The sequence below is a fragment of the Lissotriton helveticus genome, chromosome 2_1, assembly GCF_964261635.1.
Source record: "Lissotriton helveticus chromosome 2_1, aLisHel1.1, whole genome shotgun sequence".
NCBI classification, from domain to species: domain Eukaryota; kingdom Metazoa; phylum Chordata; class Amphibia; order Caudata; family Salamandridae; genus Lissotriton; species Lissotriton helveticus.
In genome coordinates this window covers 1,906,037,057-1,906,054,486 of record NC_136059.1, presented here as the reverse complement: position 1 = coordinate 1,906,054,486, position 17,430 = coordinate 1,906,037,057, and the positions used below count along the sequence as shown (strand labels likewise).

The 17,430-nt window shown below is 47.2% G+C and overlaps 1 protein-coding gene across 5 annotated transcripts in view; it reads left to right on the top strand.

Moving 5' to 3' along the window:
- ADAD1 (adenosine deaminase domain containing 1) overlaps positions 1 to 17,430 on the top strand; it is a 1,111,472-nt gene that overhangs the window by 462,083 nt on the left and 631,959 nt on the right. For all 5 annotated transcript variants that reach the window (XM_078676822.1, XM_078676823.1, XM_078676824.1 and 2 more), the window contains one exon: positions 7,835 to 7,960. In XM_078676822.1, the coding sequence (XP_078532948.1) occupies positions 7,835 to 7,960 (126 nt within the window). The remainder of the gene's footprint in view (positions 1 to 7,834; positions 7,961 to 17,430) is intronic.

Genomic DNA, 17,430 nt, shown 5'->3' with positions numbered 1-17,430 from the left:
TATATATATATATATATATATATATATATATATGTATGTATATATATATGTATATGTATATATATATATATATGTATATGTGTATATATATATATATATGTGTGTGTGTATATATATGTATATATATATATATATATATATATATATTTTTTTTTTTTTTTTTTTTTCAAAACTTAAATTCACAGTAAAGATAAATGAATGGAATGTCCAGGCCAGCTTCGTGCAGAATTACGAGCTTTTATTTCAGCTCCACTCGACGCGTTTCGAGAAAAACTTTCTCTTGGTCACGAGCGTGAGTGTCAGTGTGCTGGTGCTTTAAATATGGTCACATGTGTGTAAACATGATAGACAGACTCCCAGGTATGCTAGAATGAGCTACCTTGCACATTAAAGTTTACAAAATAAAGCATTTCAAAACAAATAAAGCACGATTGTGAGGCAGTGTTACACATTGCACATTATTACTGTAAATGTCAAACAAACATTTAAAGAAAATAGACCAGCTGGAGAGCTGTTTGCCCTAGAGCCCGAAAGGCGGTGTACCTTGAGTCAGATTGCGCCCAAGTGGGCTATTTTATACCCCGTGCTGAAGCCAGATAGTAATAAGAAATCCCAATGGTACAATCTCACCTATAGGACTATGTTTGTGTCCACCAGTGAGGATTTTTGAATCAAAATTCAAAAAAGAATTCAAAAAACAAACAGAACACGCCCCAGTGGGCAAAATATGTCTATGTTCAGAGTTCAGCCCCAGTGGGCATAATTCAGAAGCATACTTGCTCAGGCATAATCGTCGCAACAGGGTGATACACCGCCAATGTTCCAATTCATACGTGCTCAACTGCCATACGTGTCGAAAATTAAGATGCTGGTGCAGTGAATTCTCTTGTGCATCCTTTCAGAGATCTGGTAAAGATAAAACAAAATAGTGTGAACCAAATAAGAGTCCAAAACCAGTGTATATCAGTCGGATACAAAAACGACAAACATCTCACATACCATAAAATCTAAAAGGCTTGATGGACCTAATCAGATACCATGTTGCAGACACAGATATAGCAGCTTAACCCAGGTGCACTTCTAACTCTTTATCCAGGTTATGTCCACCTGGCTGCATTGTGTGGTATTTAATAATTAATCTTGATTCAAGTCTGCGTAATTCTTGGAGTCTATCGCCTCCCCTCTCTCTCTGAGGGACTGACCCCAAGACACAAAACGACAACAGGTTTGCATTACTTTTGTGGTGTTCCTCAAAATGTCTGGCAATGGGGTAACTCTTGTCTTTATTCGTGATTGCCCTCATGTGCTGTAATACCCTCTCTTTTGCTTGAAGTTTCGTGCTGCCGATGTAATTCAGTTTGCATGGGCATATGAGGGCATACACAGCATAGTCAGTGTGGCAAGAGGTGTGAGACATGATTTTAAAAGCCTCCATTGTTCTAGAAAGTTTAATAGATTTAGTGCTAGAACTGTGTTTACAGGCCTTGCATCTTCCACAGACAAAAAATCCTGTAACAGGATTCCATATGGTTTTCTTAGGAATAGTGCTGGTACAGACCATGTCTTTGAGAGATTTGGCTCTCCTAAAAGTGATCTGTGGGTGGGAACTATTGCCCGTGGCAAGGTCTTTGTCCAATTTGAGGACATTCCAATATTTATCGAAGGCTTTTCTCACCTCTCTGGTCTGACCATGGTAGTCCGTAATGAATCTGGTGGTATTGGTGACCTTGTCATCCGTTACTTTCTTTTCTTGCAGGGTTTTTTCTCTCTCCATTGTCTTGACTTTAGCACTAGCTGACCTAATGCATTTCTCACTGTAACCCCTAACCCTGAATCTATCTGTCATGGTCTTAACTTCCTTGGTGAAGTCATCTTCATTAGAGCAATTTCTTTTGGCCCTAAGGAATTCACCAAGCGGTATTGAATTGACCAAGCTTTTGGGGTGACAGCTTTGGGCATGCAGGACACTGTTCCCTGCAGTCTCCTTTCTGAACAGAACAGTAGTGAGTGCATTATCAACCACCTTAATTTTCAGGTCAAGAAAGTCTATCTCCTGGCTATTGGAATGGCACGTGAAGGAGAGGTTGAATTCATTGGTGTTGAGTGTGTCAACAAAACTGAGAGCTTCTTCTTCAGTGCCATTCCAAATGACGAAGATATCGTCAATGTATCTAAGCCAGGTTATGACTTTATATATATATATATGTATTTATATATTTTTTTATATATATATATATATATATTTTTTTTTTGTCTACAAAATTGCATTGTAATACGTTTTGTATAAAAATAATTTAATCAATGCAACAATAATTTTACTGCGTATTTGCAGAAAGAATAACTTTGCTTCATAGAAGATGTTGTTTATGTCTATGGTCATGTGACTATGGGAAGGGCGGTGCTTATGCTAGTCACTTGAGCATTATAAAATTCAAAAAGCTGCACTAGTTCTTTGCATGTGAACAAGGGCTCTTGAAGCCTGAAACGCGTATTGCCCTCCTGTTTTATCAGCTGCAATAAAGTGAAGAACCTGTGAATTACGTGGTTCGTCTCCTACTTTGCCTGCCTCGCCGGTCCTGGGTGGATCAGGAAGTGGCGTTTGTGGAGTTTTCTACATATATATATATATATATATATATATATATATATATATATATATATATATATATATATATATATATATATATATATATATATATTGTACTTACAAAGGATGTGGCAACTAAGTTTCAAAGAATTTTCAAAGGAATCAAATGCCACAGAAACCAAATTACTGTTCTTCTTATAACGAGTTCAAAGCTATTCACAGTCTCTCAATTGTTAATAAAGGTTCTCTCTATGCTCAGAGTTTAAATGCTAGAAATAACTTCCACTGTAGTCTGCTGCAACATAAACGGACTCTGTATGCACCAGCGCTGTTCCCACGACAAACTACTGAACTCAAAGGACTGAGCACTCTCCAAACTGCCCCAAAGACTAAACTGCTAGGCAGAAGGGGAGCTACTGAATTGTCCCCGCAATGCTTACTTGCGAGAACCGGAAAGCAGGAACTGAAGAGGAAACAGCTCACCAGGTGGCGCAACTCGCGAGGGAATTACTCTGGAACGCCTAATTCCCTTCGCGAACTGGAGCACTGTAACTGCAGAAGAAGCTGAGCGGAGACACGACCTGTAGCCTCCCCAGACCGGTGCCACTAAACTAAATTGAAGCGCGGACAGGAGAAAACGTCCCAACGCCTCAAAGTAACGGTTGAAGTGCGCAATGCTCAAGGAGAGCTAGCACGAACACCTGTCTTCCCTACTGAACACTAGAACGCTAACTGACCCCAAGGGACGCCCAGAAAGGCAACCATTTTACCCACCAAAGGAACGGGTTACTGAAATAGAGATCCCTAATTAGAGAATCGGCGCAGCCGACTCCAGGGATAAATCAAGATTCTTTTCCTAAGCCTTTTACCTGACTGATAAGGAAACTGCTTTCTTGGCCTACCAACCCTGACACCTAGGTAGGATAGTTAAAGGTATCCACGACCTCCAGCTTTCGCCCTTCTATAAACATTCTAGGTTGTTTCTGTAGTCTTTATCCTGCAACAAGTACAAAAGACTGATAGGTTTATATTCAGGTCCAGGTTATTCATACATTTTTCATATTCCTCTGAGTCTCTGCAGTACATTGCCAGTTCGTGCCAGCATCACTGTCATCTTCATAGATTATCGGGACAGGGGATGGCTTAATGGAATGGACATCTGTAGAAGACCCAGCCAAAGCTGACTCCACAAGGTTGGTATATAGTGCAAATAAAGTGGGGCGAGGACGCACCCTTGTCTCACGCCACAGGTAATTCCAAAGTGTCTTGAGCATTCGCCTTCTCTCCCATATTGGACACAAGCCGTAGCATCGGAGTACATCTCAAGAATAAAATTTAACTATTGGAATCTCAATTCCCATGGCTTCCATTATTGCCCATAACTTCGAATGTGCTACACAGGCAAAGGCAGCAGATAAATCCATAAAGGTCGACGTTCTTAGCTGCTGTATTCTTTGCAATGATCAAATGTAAGTTAAGGCACTGATCAATTGTCCCCTTTCCTTTCCTAAAACCATAGTTACTGGGTATTATGTTCCTTTCTAGAGCCCAATCCTCCATTCTATTCAGAAATAACCTCCCCATTAATTTGGCTGTGCTGTCTAATATTGATATGGGCCTATTGTTTTCTGGATAGCCTTATCCGCTTTTTTGTAGTTCAGAATTATGACTCTCCTTTTCCAAGATCGCAAAAAACCCGATCGGGCTATGGTTTTAAAAACATTTGTAAGTAATGGTGGCCACAGGTCCTGGTTACCTAAAAATAAATCAATCTGGACCCCATTAGGTCCAGGTGCTTTAGATCTAATACACTGGTAAACAGCATATTTAATTTCTTCCAAACTAAAAGGTATATCTTCTCTGGTGCTACAGGCTGGTAAGTCACCAGATGGATCATTTATCTCCACTGTTTTCCCGAAAACTCCTTCAAAATGGACTATCCATGCATCCTCAGTCACATGCTCATCTAGTGTATTCTTTCTTCTCTCTTACAAAAGGGGCGTTAATTATACTCCAAATGTCCCAGCGATTCTTTAGTGCTGCTGCTCTTTCCATTTTCTCCCACACGCCCTCCTTCAGCAGCTTTAACCTAACTACTCTTGCTTCTTTATAGGATTGGTGTAGTGACCTCACTAAATTCACATCTCTTGGTTTAGACCTAAAACCAGCATGGAGTTTTTTAGAGCTTTTACACACGCGTCATCAAACCCGCGAACCTCCTTGCGGTTCTGAGAATCCGCTCAAATGCTACTGATTTATTGTTGCCAGTTATGTTTGGGTCTAAACAAATTGTAATTTCCTGCTTCATTTCAGCAACAGTTCCCCCAATAAAATTTGGAGTATCAACTTTTTCCCATTTTAAAAAAATCTAATTTTTCCTTGCAATAGAAAGCTTTGCTAGTAAATTCTTAGAAGATTTCAGTCTTTGCCTAAATATCATATGATAGGTAATTGCAGCATGATCACTAAAGGCAATAAAGTGTCTTAATAGGAGTGAAAGGGGTTCAGATGGATTCTGAGACCAAGATATAATCAAGAGTTGAGTAATAGGACCGAGTGGAAAACAAAATCTAATTGGCCAGTTTTAATATCATATGGATTAATTATCTTAAGGCTGTTCGCTTTTAATAGTCTATTCTGAGTGTTCCCATAATCTTGTGACGGAAGTGGGGGCGACTATCCACATTAACATCCGTCAAACTATATGCGGTAGAACCAACCCTATTACAATTATGGGCATTAAAATCGCCCATCCAAACTATATCAAGGGGTTTGTGGTAGGAGTTCATAAGGTGGCCAATGTCCTTTTGCAATGGTTCTAATACCGTTGCCAGGTTGCCTATAAATTTATTGTAGAAATTGATCAGGATCCAGTCTTGACCTTCCAGGTCTCTTCCCTCTAGGTCAAGTCCCTTTTGTGAGGGGACCATAATGTTTTTTTACACTCAAATTTGAGAGGGGTTTAGATAGTCACTCGCATGCATCAAGGTCTCCTAAAAAGGCATAGTTGACAGGTTTGTAAAAGAAACCTAACAGAAGTGCAAAGATCTCAGTGTCAAGTGATGGGATGTTAGGCAACAGTCTCAATAGATCACCTACTAGTAGAATATTGAAATTTAGGACTATACAATCCCCTCCTATGGGTTTCAGCGCAAATCCCACCCAATTTACTTTTTTAGCCATAATAAGGTGTTGGTGTAACTTAATCATGCCCATCGATAATTGAGAGCGAGTATAAGGCCTTATGCATTAACTGGAAGTGGATTCCTGCTGATTGGGTTTCAATTCTGGGGTGTTAACTAGATAGAATAATAACAAAGGGGCATGCTGCGGGGGGCAGATCTAATATCCCTCCTTGTTTGAACGGCTGCTCCCTCTGCAAAATTGCATGCCCTTGATTAAAGTCTACACCACTCCTTCCGCCCATACATTCACTATTCTCATTAGGGGAAGTCTCACTATCCACCCTCCCCATTTGATGCCCCTCTACCATTAAGATAGAGCAGGTTTTTGGTGGCTGGTGGGCTAATGAGGAGTTCCTTTGCGAGCTCTGTCAGGAAGTTATGGGTTTGCATGCTAAGCATGTCGACCACATTCCCAACCGGCAATGTTGATGCAGGTTCCCGAAGCAGCAAAGAATGTGCAGTTGAGCGGTCCAAACGGTCGGATAGTAGTTCAGGTTGAACATACCTGACCGCTTTTCCCCCCTACTAGTTCAGTGCCTAGTTATGCTCTCCTCTATTTTGGATAGTCTACTAACAATCGGTTGGAGAAGCGTTGAAAGAATCTGCTCCATTTTCTGCCATAGACCGTCAAGGAGGGGCGTTGAAATTGTTCTTGGGCGGTTGGCACGTGTGTATCTGCAAGTGTCGAAACGAGTTTTTACTAAGTTTCACAGATTTGACTATAGCAGATTCTGTAGCCCTTCCTTCTTTCCTTTTGCCCGGGGGTTCCATCACTGGGCTGCCATCAATTTTGGGATCTTTAGAAATATCAGGCAAAGCAGGGGTACTAGAATCTATATTACAATTTGACAAAACTGGTGGAGTGCCTGTACCAATTAGGTTAGGGACGGTTCTCACCTCTTCCAACAAAAGGCGTTGCTCTGTCAACTCAATCTCTTTAGAGAGCATATCTAGTGTTCTCAACAAGAAAGAGTCCATTGGCGATGTCAGCATGGACGGCGGTTGTCGGGTGCAGAGGATGACAGGTGTTGCCCTCCCCCAGCAGTACGAAAGAAACTGTCATGGCTCTCTCCCTCCGCTCTCAGGCTTAATTACGCCGGCGGCTACCATTTACTGCATACCGACTTCTCTCTCTGTGTCACAACCGCTAGCTGTTAATCGCAACGGTGAAGCCAATTGCTTAGAGGGCCAGTGTCTCAGGCCAGAATCCAAGATGGACATGGTGAAAACGGGTGGGGCTGCAGGTATAACAATGTGGCCTCGGGTGCAATGAATGCGGCCATGCAGTCCCTCAAGCGGGCACAAGCTGCACCAGCTTAACCCCGGCCGCCTCCGTGCTTTGGGTGCAAAACCCACTTTTGACCCCTAACACAGAAGGGGCTTCGGTAGCCCATAGGCAGGTAATGCGACGGATCGCATTGGCTTAGTGCCAGTGAAATCCATACGTGTTCTTTGTACGATTTAATCTCCGACAATCCCATGTAGCCATAAAAAATGGCTGTTTTACCTTGAAAGCGCAATTGGCAGCACTGCTGCTTTTATGGTGCTCAAAGTGCAATTTAGTCCGCTCAGATCTTGTGCAATTGCTGTAAGACTCCTTTGTTCTTGGCTCCTGCAATCTATTGCTAAAATTAACATTATTTTATGTGATAATATTTTAGGCTTGTCCTCTTACTCCTTTTCCCTTAATGCACTTTGATGTGACCTTTAGACAGTACTACTGCTATGCACCAACCAGTACATTTAAAAAATCTTCATACATGTAAAAAAGTGAAATCAGTGACGCATGCAGAGAAAGGTGTCTCCTTATGGGGGTATGCATAGACCCATCGACCAATAATGATCAGTATAGCAGGCTTCTCTTTCAAGACAGTTTTGTATTGGGTCATGTAGTACACTTAGCGTGCTAGGAATATGAGGGTAGGGAGGGGTCAAACTGTTGTACATTTCGATTTAATGATTACAGTGACAGACGTCGTTGTAAATATCTTTCATTTTGCAACTTTAAGCAACACCTATGCCTTGTATGAAAAACAAATGTTTTTCCTTTACTTTTTTTCAGAGGGCAGAAATACTGTGTTCGAAAGTATTTCAAGAGTTGTGAAGGATATGTTTGATAAATTGATAGCCAACCATTCAGAATATGAAAGCTGTAGCAGTACACTAGCTGCTTTCGCAATAGAAAGATGTAAGTTAATTTATTTTAATTTTACTTAACAAATGAAGTTTCTATGCTTGTGTTTTGTGGGAACAGTGTGCGGATGCCTTCGGGCTTTAAAACGTGTTCGTCTTGTGGACGCCTGATGTCAGCAACGGACCCTCAGCTCAGTTGCATGTGGTGTTTGGGGGAAGATCACAGCTCCACTGATTGCGAGGTATGCCAACAATTGAAGCCGAAGTCGCCGCGGGAAAGCCGGATGAAACTTCTCTCAGCTCGCCTGTCCAGGTCCGCTTCGTCACCTCGATAAGCTTCTGCGGAAGGTTGTCAAGGCAGCTGTCACCGTCCTCATCCCTCTCCTCTGCCTCAAGAGCGTGGCTCCCCTGTCGGTAAGTGTCGCAGTTTGTCCCAGAGGGCTGGTTTCTGGCCTGTTGGGGGCGTGGGTTCTCAGCGGGTGATGCAGCCCCGCGTATTGTCCCCCTATCCACCGTTTCCCGGTGCTGGGGCGTCGAGAACCCAGATGGAGACATATGCGCTGGCTTTACAGGCCTCGCTGGCTTCTCCTCCTCCTCCTCCTTCCCCTCCTGTTACGTCAGCGGGTCCCTTGCACTGTGAGGGCCTTCTTTGGCATTGCCGGCAGCTCTGGCCCCGGCGCCGACTGGTTTGGATCCAGGCTTGGAGGATGTGGTGCTGCCCTTCGGGGGTCCCTCCGTTGGACCACGGCACCCCAGCTTCGGCGCAAACTCCTGTGGAAGTCCCTGTGGTGTCGCGGGAGGTCGCCGGGGCTCGGGTCGCATCCAGAGCCCCTCTCGGCCCTTTGACAAGGTGATCCTTTCTAAGGCCGAGGTGACGCTGCTACAGCGCCGACAGCTGCTGGTGGCGCCACAGGGGTCGGCGGACCCCCCTCGTCCCATCATGGGTCAATGCCGGCAGGGGACCCCTCGTCCCTCCCCGGGCCCCTCTCATTCCTCCACACAGGCGGCCGCCTCATTGAGGACGAGTCGGACTTGGCGGCGCCACAGGGGTCGGTGGGCCCCTCTCGTACCCTTGTGGGTCGAGGCTGGGGGGGATCTCCTGGTCGCTCCCCGGGTCCCTCTCGTCCCTCCGCGCAAGCGGCTACCTTGCCGGAGGTCGAGTTGGCCTTGACGCCACCATGGGGTCGGCGGACCCCTCTCGCCCACTCATGGATCGCTGGCGCGGGTGGCTCCTTGCCACTCCCTGGGTGCCTCTCGTCTCTCCACGCAGGCAGCTGCCTTGTCGGAGGTAGAGCCGGCATAGTCCCCTAGCCGCCTCGGCTCCGGTCCCGCCCCAGTCTCCGGTGCTGTGTGATGCGGCAGAGGCCTGTCCGGCGTCTCCGGTGGCGCCGGACAACGACTCCCAGCTCCAGGTTGCGAATTCTACGGCACCGGACAGGCGTCTGGTCGTGGACTCGTCTTCAGATGTTCGTTCTTCCTTGGAGGGTGGACGCCTGCTGGTGTCATCCTCGCGGGAGACGGGGCGCCGCGTCGTGGCTTTTTCGCCAATATCATCAAAGGCCGGCTCCTCACCGTTACCACGGCCGCGGTTTTCGCCAGAGGAACCACAGGTCCCCCTCTCCTCGGCGCCTCGGTCTCCCTTCTGTACCTGGCCCTTCCCCACTCCAATTGGCTATGGGGATGGTCGCCTTTGCTTGTAACAGTCTCCAACAGAGGAGCTGCTTTCCCCACAGCGGGTCCCTTCAGAGGCGGGTGTGGCCTTCGCTCGCGCTGTGTCCACGGCTGTGGGAATTTTGCACATGGGTGAGCCGGCTGCTCATTTCCCCGCAGATCACCTTTTGGAGTTTCTCTACCAGGGCTCTAGTGGGAGGGAGTTGCTGCTTCCCTTTGAGGGTTCGCTCCGTTCTTCTCTGATGGGGACTTGGGGGGCACCCGCCACGAGGGATGCGGTGCCCCAACACCTTCTGCAATGTCACCTTCCAGGACCACGTGACCTGGGGTATCTTTCCCTCCACCCCTCTGCTAGTGGGCCCCTTTTGCGGACTGCCTTTCCCTCCCTGCCGTCGTAGTTTTATCCACTATCCCAGGACGCCCGCTGGCTGGACTCTTGGGTGCGCAATATGTTTGCTTCGACCAGTGCGGCTCTGCGGGCCCTTAACACTTTGTGTGTTGGCTAGGGCCACCTCTTGCTTTTGGGACTCGGCGGAGTCCCTTGGATCTGCAGTTGTTCAGGAGGGTGCTGGTGTTGATTTGCGGCACCATGCGTTAGATGGCAGACAGCTGGCGGCGTTTATTCTTCGTTCCACTCTGGACATCTTGGAGGTGCTTGGTAGGACCATAGCTTCCTCGGTTGCCCTTCGCCGCCATGCTGGACTTTGGGACAGTGTGTTCCCAGAAAATATTGGGGAACGGCTGGTGAATCTTCCCTTAGTTAGTGCTATTTTGTGCCACGCCCTTGCAGACTCTGCCATCCGGAGGTTCTTGGTGGGACTTAGTCCTCCTCCTCCTCAGTGCCTTGTGCGTTGAACTGGTTCTTGGGAGCTGTTCTTTCATAGGGGTGGGTCGCCCCAGTTGTGTGATCTGTGTGATTCATGTGCCTGCGAGTCCTCTTTTGTTGGGACTGTGGCTCTGTTGGCCGGCTCTTCTTGACTGTGTTTTTTCATTTGGGTTATCTACCCCAGGTTGGCCCTCAGATTAGGACTTCTGGTTGTTTCTTCTTGGCTGCTTGACAGGCCTTCTGCAGGAGGTTTTCCCCCGCATATCTTTCTGTTGTCCTCTGCTGCGGTAGTTTCTTCCTAAGAGGGTTCCCATGTCTTGGGACTAAACATACCCGAGGTGGGGTAGTGATATCGGTTATATAGCTTGCTCTATGCTTGGAAGCTGTGGTCGCCTTCAGGTCTCTGCTCTCCCTGGCGTTTAAGTATGTTGCAGGTGCAATTACCTTCTAGGCGGTTGGAATGCTTTAGCGGCGCCCAGGGGTGTCCTTCACCGGGGTTGCTTCGCTGTTAGCCTGGTCTGCCCTGCCGTCTGCGGCCTGGCGTCATGGCTCTGGTTCCCTGTCTTTTGTGTCGTGTGTGCGGACCCCTTCCTGAGGTGTCCGGGGCCTTCTTTGCCTTCTGGCTCTCTGTCTTGGGGGCTGGGATGGATTTCTGTTCCTCCCTGTTCAGGCGCACCCTGCCCGGTCTTCCTGGGTGTCCCCAGACTGCTCTTTCTGCTTATGCCTGCTTTATTGCTGTAGGCGCTGTTCTGTCTGGACTATTGACTTCTAGCTGTGCTAGGATCAGCTGCCCTCTTCACGGGTGTGATTGGGGGGGAGCTGGGGGCGGCTTGCCTTCTTTCTGCCTCGTCTCCTTGGTGTCTCTTGGTTGTACTTCTATCTCTTCTGTGCCTTGGCCCTGGATGGAGGGTTTTGGTGCCTGATATAGGCATGGGGTGCTTCGGCGTCCTCTTGCCTTGCCCCGGTTTCCTCTGCGGAGTGTGAACAGGCTTACTCTTCCATACTTCTTCCCACATCGCCCTTGGGATCGGTGGTGTTCTGACTGTAGGGGTTCCCCTTGCCTGGGGGGGACAGGGCTCCTAGCCCTGTCCGTTGGACTCGACCCCTATGGGGCCTTCTGTTATGTCAAGGTTGGTGGGTCCTCTCGCAGACCCCTCCTTCCCTGTGGTTATGGCTAGTGTATCTATTCTACGTTAAGGAATCTGCGGCTATTAGTCTCTATCAGATGTACAAGTTACTTACCTTCGGTAACGATGTAGCTGGTAGAGCAGATTCTAGTCGCAGATTCCTTCACGACCCGCCCTTCCTCCCTGTTCTGCGAGGGTCTTTAGCTTGCACTTCCGCACTCACCTGCTGCTGGGTGCTTTGTCTTCTGCGAATGTCCTCTTTCACTCCTCCCTAGCGGGAGGCTTGTTTGGTGGTTTTGCATTCTTTCCTTCCTTTTGGTCCTTTTGACTGGTAGGTTCATGGGTGCTCCTGCATCCCTACACTCTGGTGTTTCCAGTGTGGGGCCTTCTCATGTTTTCCCCTTTTTCCTGGTTTGGAGTTTCTGACTCATGTGCAGTCCTCTGAGTTGGGGTCTCTTGACTGGGCTTCTGTCTTTGCTCCTTTCAGGGGGTGCAACTCTCCTTGGGGTTGTTGTCTTGGGGTAAATTGTCATTACTCTTCTGTCCTTCGCTGTTAATAAACTGTGGTTGCAGGCTTCTTTCGTCTGCTGCACAGTTTTTCATATGCAGGGAGAATGTTGTATTTGTTTGCAGGGTCGCTTTGCAGTGGCTGTGCTCTTCTCTTCCCTTCTATGGTTTTCAATGCCACAGTGCCTGGCACTTTCCCAAATTGGCTGTTCCCCCTCCATTCGCTTCTTTCCTTTCTGATTGTCTGCTATTTCGCACACTGTTCCTATATTCTCACAGTTTTTTGTTTTTGATGGCACGGTGTTGTGGCGCAGAAAGTTCTCCGAAGAAAACTGATGTCGGCGCGCCGGGGTGGGGGCTTACGTGACCTCGCTGACGTCCGGGTGGAGTCACCCGGTTACGTCCCCCTGGCGCGCGACGATGCTGGGGAAAAGAAAAAATTTCCAGATCCAGTCTCACGCCTGGGGATAATTCTACGTTAAGGAATCTGCGGCTAGAATTGTCTCTACCAGATACATCGTTACTGAAGGTAAGTAACTTGTACTTATAACCCTGTGTTGGTAGTAGCTGAAGTGCCTACCCATGCACTGTGTTGAGTGTCTGGTTGATAGGGTGTTTTTGATTTGAGCCCTTATTGGAAGTGTTTTCTTGTCTTTTGTGATGACCACCGGGGTGCAGTTATCGTGTTATGGGATGCAGAGCCTGATGTGTGATGGGTGAGGGTAGGTGAGAGATTGCAGAGCAGTTTATAAATATATTAAGGACTAATCAGTTTAGGGACAGCGGTATACTGTGTGCCCAACCCCCAAAAAGTGTTTGGGGTGGGAGAGAGATCTGGGATCGCCCAGCAATCCATACAGTTGCCTGCGCAAGGTAGAGCTGCTGTTGAAAGAATAAAAGAATACCAAAAGGAGTAGCCATTCTTGATTTTAATGATTTATTTATTTATTTATTAGAAGGCAGTGCTACGGTCTAGTGATTATTACAAGACAAACAATGGACGGAATGCTGAACAAATCAAACATTCACCCCCAGTCACAGAACTGGGTTAAATCCATCATTTTGTTTTTGCTCGCCACTCCCTTCCAGCTTAGATCCAACCATATGCAAACCATTCTTGACCCTGCTCAGAACAGCCTAAACTGCCAGGCCATGTCCTCTCCAAATTGCAAAACAAGCATCCTGGGACCAGTTTTGGGGTATCACCCCTCATTAGCTAGGTTAGCTTGAATCCGGTGACGCAGCCAGCAAGGGACCATTTCTGGGCATACCCAACCCACTTAGGACGAAAATGACAGCACAAACAAATGATGGACGGAATGCTGAACAAACCAAGGATTCACCCCCAATTCACAGGTCTGGGTTAAGCCGATCTTTTTTTTCCCGATTTTGTTTTTTTGCTCCACACGCCCTTCCAGCTTAGATCCAACCCCATATGCAAATCATTCTAGACCCTGCTCCCCATGGGAACAGTGCAGCCTGAACTGCCAGGCCAGGTCCTCCCCAGATCGGAAAACAAGCATCCTGGAACCAGATTTAGGGTATTATCCTTCATCCGCCAGTATAGCTTGAATCGAGTGGCACAGCGTGTACTAGACCCACGTCTGGGCATACCCTTCCAACTAAGGGCAACAAAAGCAACAAGCATTTGCAATGCAATAGGTCTCGCATTTGTTAAAGTTAGAGCAGTTTGTGAATTACAATGTTTTTTACTTTTGTTTTTTTTGTTTCCAGTGGAGTCAATATATTTGCATTGCTCTATTATCACTGGTGTAGAAAAGCAAAAGTATAAAACATTGTCATTTTCAACTCCAAGTGCTCCAACTTTAACAAATGCGAGACCTATTGTATTGCAGATGCTTGTTTTTTTAACTTTCTCACTGGCCTATTTTGGTTCAAATTGCATTTATAGAGTGCCTACTACCCCCCCTGAGAAGGCGTCCTTTGTAACAGCATACACATCTGAAAAATAAATATAGCTAAACATGCACCCACTACAATTAAAATGTAAAAGCTATATTACTATTCACCCTTGTTTACTGTCGTGAAAATTAATTTCAGAGAAAAGACCCAGCCAATCAAATGATAATTCATAAACAGAACTGTAGTGTTCTATGCGCTGGGCCCTTGGCCCGCATGCCTACTAGCACGACAGACACAGACACTGATAGTTACTGGTTAGTAATGGCCACGAGCACGTGCACTCGGCCCCTTTTATTGTCCGGGTCACCTGACCGGTGACGCCTGTGGTGGGTGGGTGTAAAGGGTGTATTACATCACAGGCGGAACACTAGAATGTGACCAGCTAGACATTACATCTCCACCTACCTTTAATGAAAAGAAAGACTAAAGTCCAACCTAGAAGAAAATAACCAAACAACGGATGGTACTAAATCAGTTCCTTCAGGCCCGTCAGCCAGGCAGCGCTGGAGCCTTGGACTGCATGATCATGATGTATTTGTTGGCCTTGGCAAAGTGTTTTAGACCGGTCTGATCTCACAGTGTCGAGGTCCTTGTATGAAGGTCCAGCATCAGTGCATTGAGAGCTGCGGTGAGGTCCACTCTGAAAGATCTCTTTATGTGGAGCCTCCGCTTCGAGGCGGCGTGATTAATGGTCTTCCTTGCCTCTGACTGCCGAGCTACTTCCGATTTGCCTTTCTCACTCAGACTCTTCTCCCACTGGAGCTTCCTGTTGTCTTCCGACTGGGCTGCCGTGGAACCGTGTGGATCTTGTGTGTGCTCTACTTCAGTATGCTTGTGGAACTCCAGTGGTTGTCTTCAGTTGGGCGGTAGGCGGCGGTCTGATTTTGTGGAGTGAGGAGAAATGGAGGGATTTCACAGTTTGCCTTTATCTTGCTGAGGTTTCTGTCACCCGTGGCAGCTGCGGTGAGATGCTGGGATCTCATCTGACTTGGACTGCTGAAGCTTGGGACTGGGCAGTGGCGCGGGAGAGCTTTGGGGAGATATTTGCTTCACGCTGGTTGCGGCTTACGTTTGGTTCTTTTCCATCTGCTGTCTCCTGGGACATTGGTCCCTCGGATGGCTGTCTGGTGTCTCAGAAGCGCTCACACTGTGGTGATGCGAGCTCTCTGCCCTGTTCCTGTTCTCTTGCACGCCTGTGATGGTTGTCTGCCTTGTGGCACTGTTACTTCTCTCTTTGTAGAGTGGCATTATGCCACTATCTTCTTCTCCACTCAATCAGGATCTCACTTGGATATGGCATCCTGCCACACGTCTCATGCTGCTGTCACATGGACACTTCGCTGGACGCGTCGTCGTCCATACGGTCTCACCTTCCCGAACTTTCGTTGGCACCATCTCTCTGAGAAGGTCTTGTTCTTCTGCCCTCTTCAGGTTCTTCTTCAATTCTGCCCTCTTCAGGTTCTTCTGCAATTCTGCCCTCTTCAGGTTCTTCTGCAATTCTGCCCTCTTCGGGGTCTTCTTCAACTCTGCCCTCTTCGGGGTCTTCTGCAGTTCTGCCCTCTCTGGGGTCTTCTGCAGTTCTGCCCTCTCTGGGGTCTTCTGCAGTTCTGCCCTCTCTGGGGTCTTCTGCAATTCTCCCCTCTTCGGGGTCTTCTGCAATTTTGCCCTCTTCGGGGTCTTCTTCAATTCCTGACATCTAAATGCGTTGCTCCTGATGTCATCACTCCTGCAGTGACCACCCCTGGCCAATAGGCGTTGCTGCACTAATGGGGTCTGCCACCTCTGCGTATGCATATGTACAGTTTGTCCACTTGGCCTTACTATGCCATAGGCTCCCCAAGAACTGCTGTGCTTCCTCTGTGGTCACCTTTTTCTTTCCCAGCACATTTGGGGCAGCGACATCTACCTCGGTGCTGCATTATTTTCCTGACACGCCATGCCTCCCAGCTCACTGACCCATCTCATTTAGCGCAGTCCTTGCTGTACCCTCTGTCTTTTATTCAGTGGGCGTAATGATGCAACTTGGTCACTAGATGGCAGCCACTGCTCTCCTCTGAAAGCACCGGCAGCTTTCTACACGCTTCGATCTTTAATCTGTCTCTCCCTCTCTCATGCTACGCCAGGACTTTGTTTATTTATTACGCGCCCTGGCACCTTCCTACTATTGTAGCCTTGTCATGGGAGTGTGCCAGAGCTGGGATTAACCCCCTTGACCTCCGATGACTCTCAGCAGGCCTGGCTCCACGGTCGATTTCCTGCAGACCTTCCGACCAATCTATATTGGAAACAAGCTTCGTGCTGGCTCGGGCGAGTCTCTGTTTGTCGGCCTTCTTCCTGCTGGCGAGGCATACACGCTGCTGGAGGCTCTCTCATCGGCCAGCCTCACCTTCCGCTTGCCCGGTAGGTTTATCTTTATCTAGATAGTTCTATTTTCCTATGGCCACTTGTATGCAGGGTCCTTGCAATCTCACGGACCACCCGCTCACCTTCCGCCCGACTTCTCCTCAGGCGTCTCTCCCCTCGTGGCAACTTGCAGCGACGGCCGGCATCTACACTGTCCGGCCTCCCTCGCACTCCATCTTTGCCGTCTCGGGGATCACTTCATGCCGGGCATCTCTTCAGAAGGCTCTTCAATGCGGGGTGGGCTCCCGCCGCCTCCCTTTCACCGCGGGTCACTTCACACACCCTGCAAACCTCACTGGTTCACTCGCGCTGCAGGGGAGCTACCGACCTCCTCACCTTCACCCCGTGGCTCTTCACACGCCCCGCGGGTCAAGTCAAAGATAGCTTTATTCGATTTCATTTGAAAAATCATAAAAGCACATCAAATTACATATATATACAATAAAATTCAGTGATAAAATGAAAAAGTAAAAGACCATCCTCTATGCAATTCAATAAAGTTCTATTTCAACACATTGAGGATCTACATCTAATAATACTTTTTAAAAACATAGAGACCGTAGTTATAGACTTTTCGTCTTGTAATAACTGAATCCTAAGAAAGGCAGGTCTACATTGTCTCAAACCCCATATTTTTAGCAAAGGTAACAAGTATCTCTTCCTACTATATGCGTAGAATTTACAAAATAGGATACAGTGTATGGGTGATTGTAAAGAGGAATCATCACAAGGGCATGGTATTAGATATTTTGACCAGTCATTTATGTCTGGAAAAGTGGCCAGTCTAAAGAAAGTGCCAGTTCTCAATCGTGTTAGCAACATTCTACTGTAGCTGGACCAATTAGATGATAAGTACAGCTGAATGCCCGGGCCCTGCAATAGGTATTGGTTTTGGATGACCGACACCTTCTTTACCTCTGCCTGCCAGCGTTTATCTTCCAAATACTCAAAGCAAGCCTCCTTCAGTGCTTTTCTAGAAATAATGGATAAAGTTGACGGGTCATTATAAAACTCCGGGTGGCCTATGTCTGTTAGAAACGCTTTTACATATCTTAAACACTGGATGTG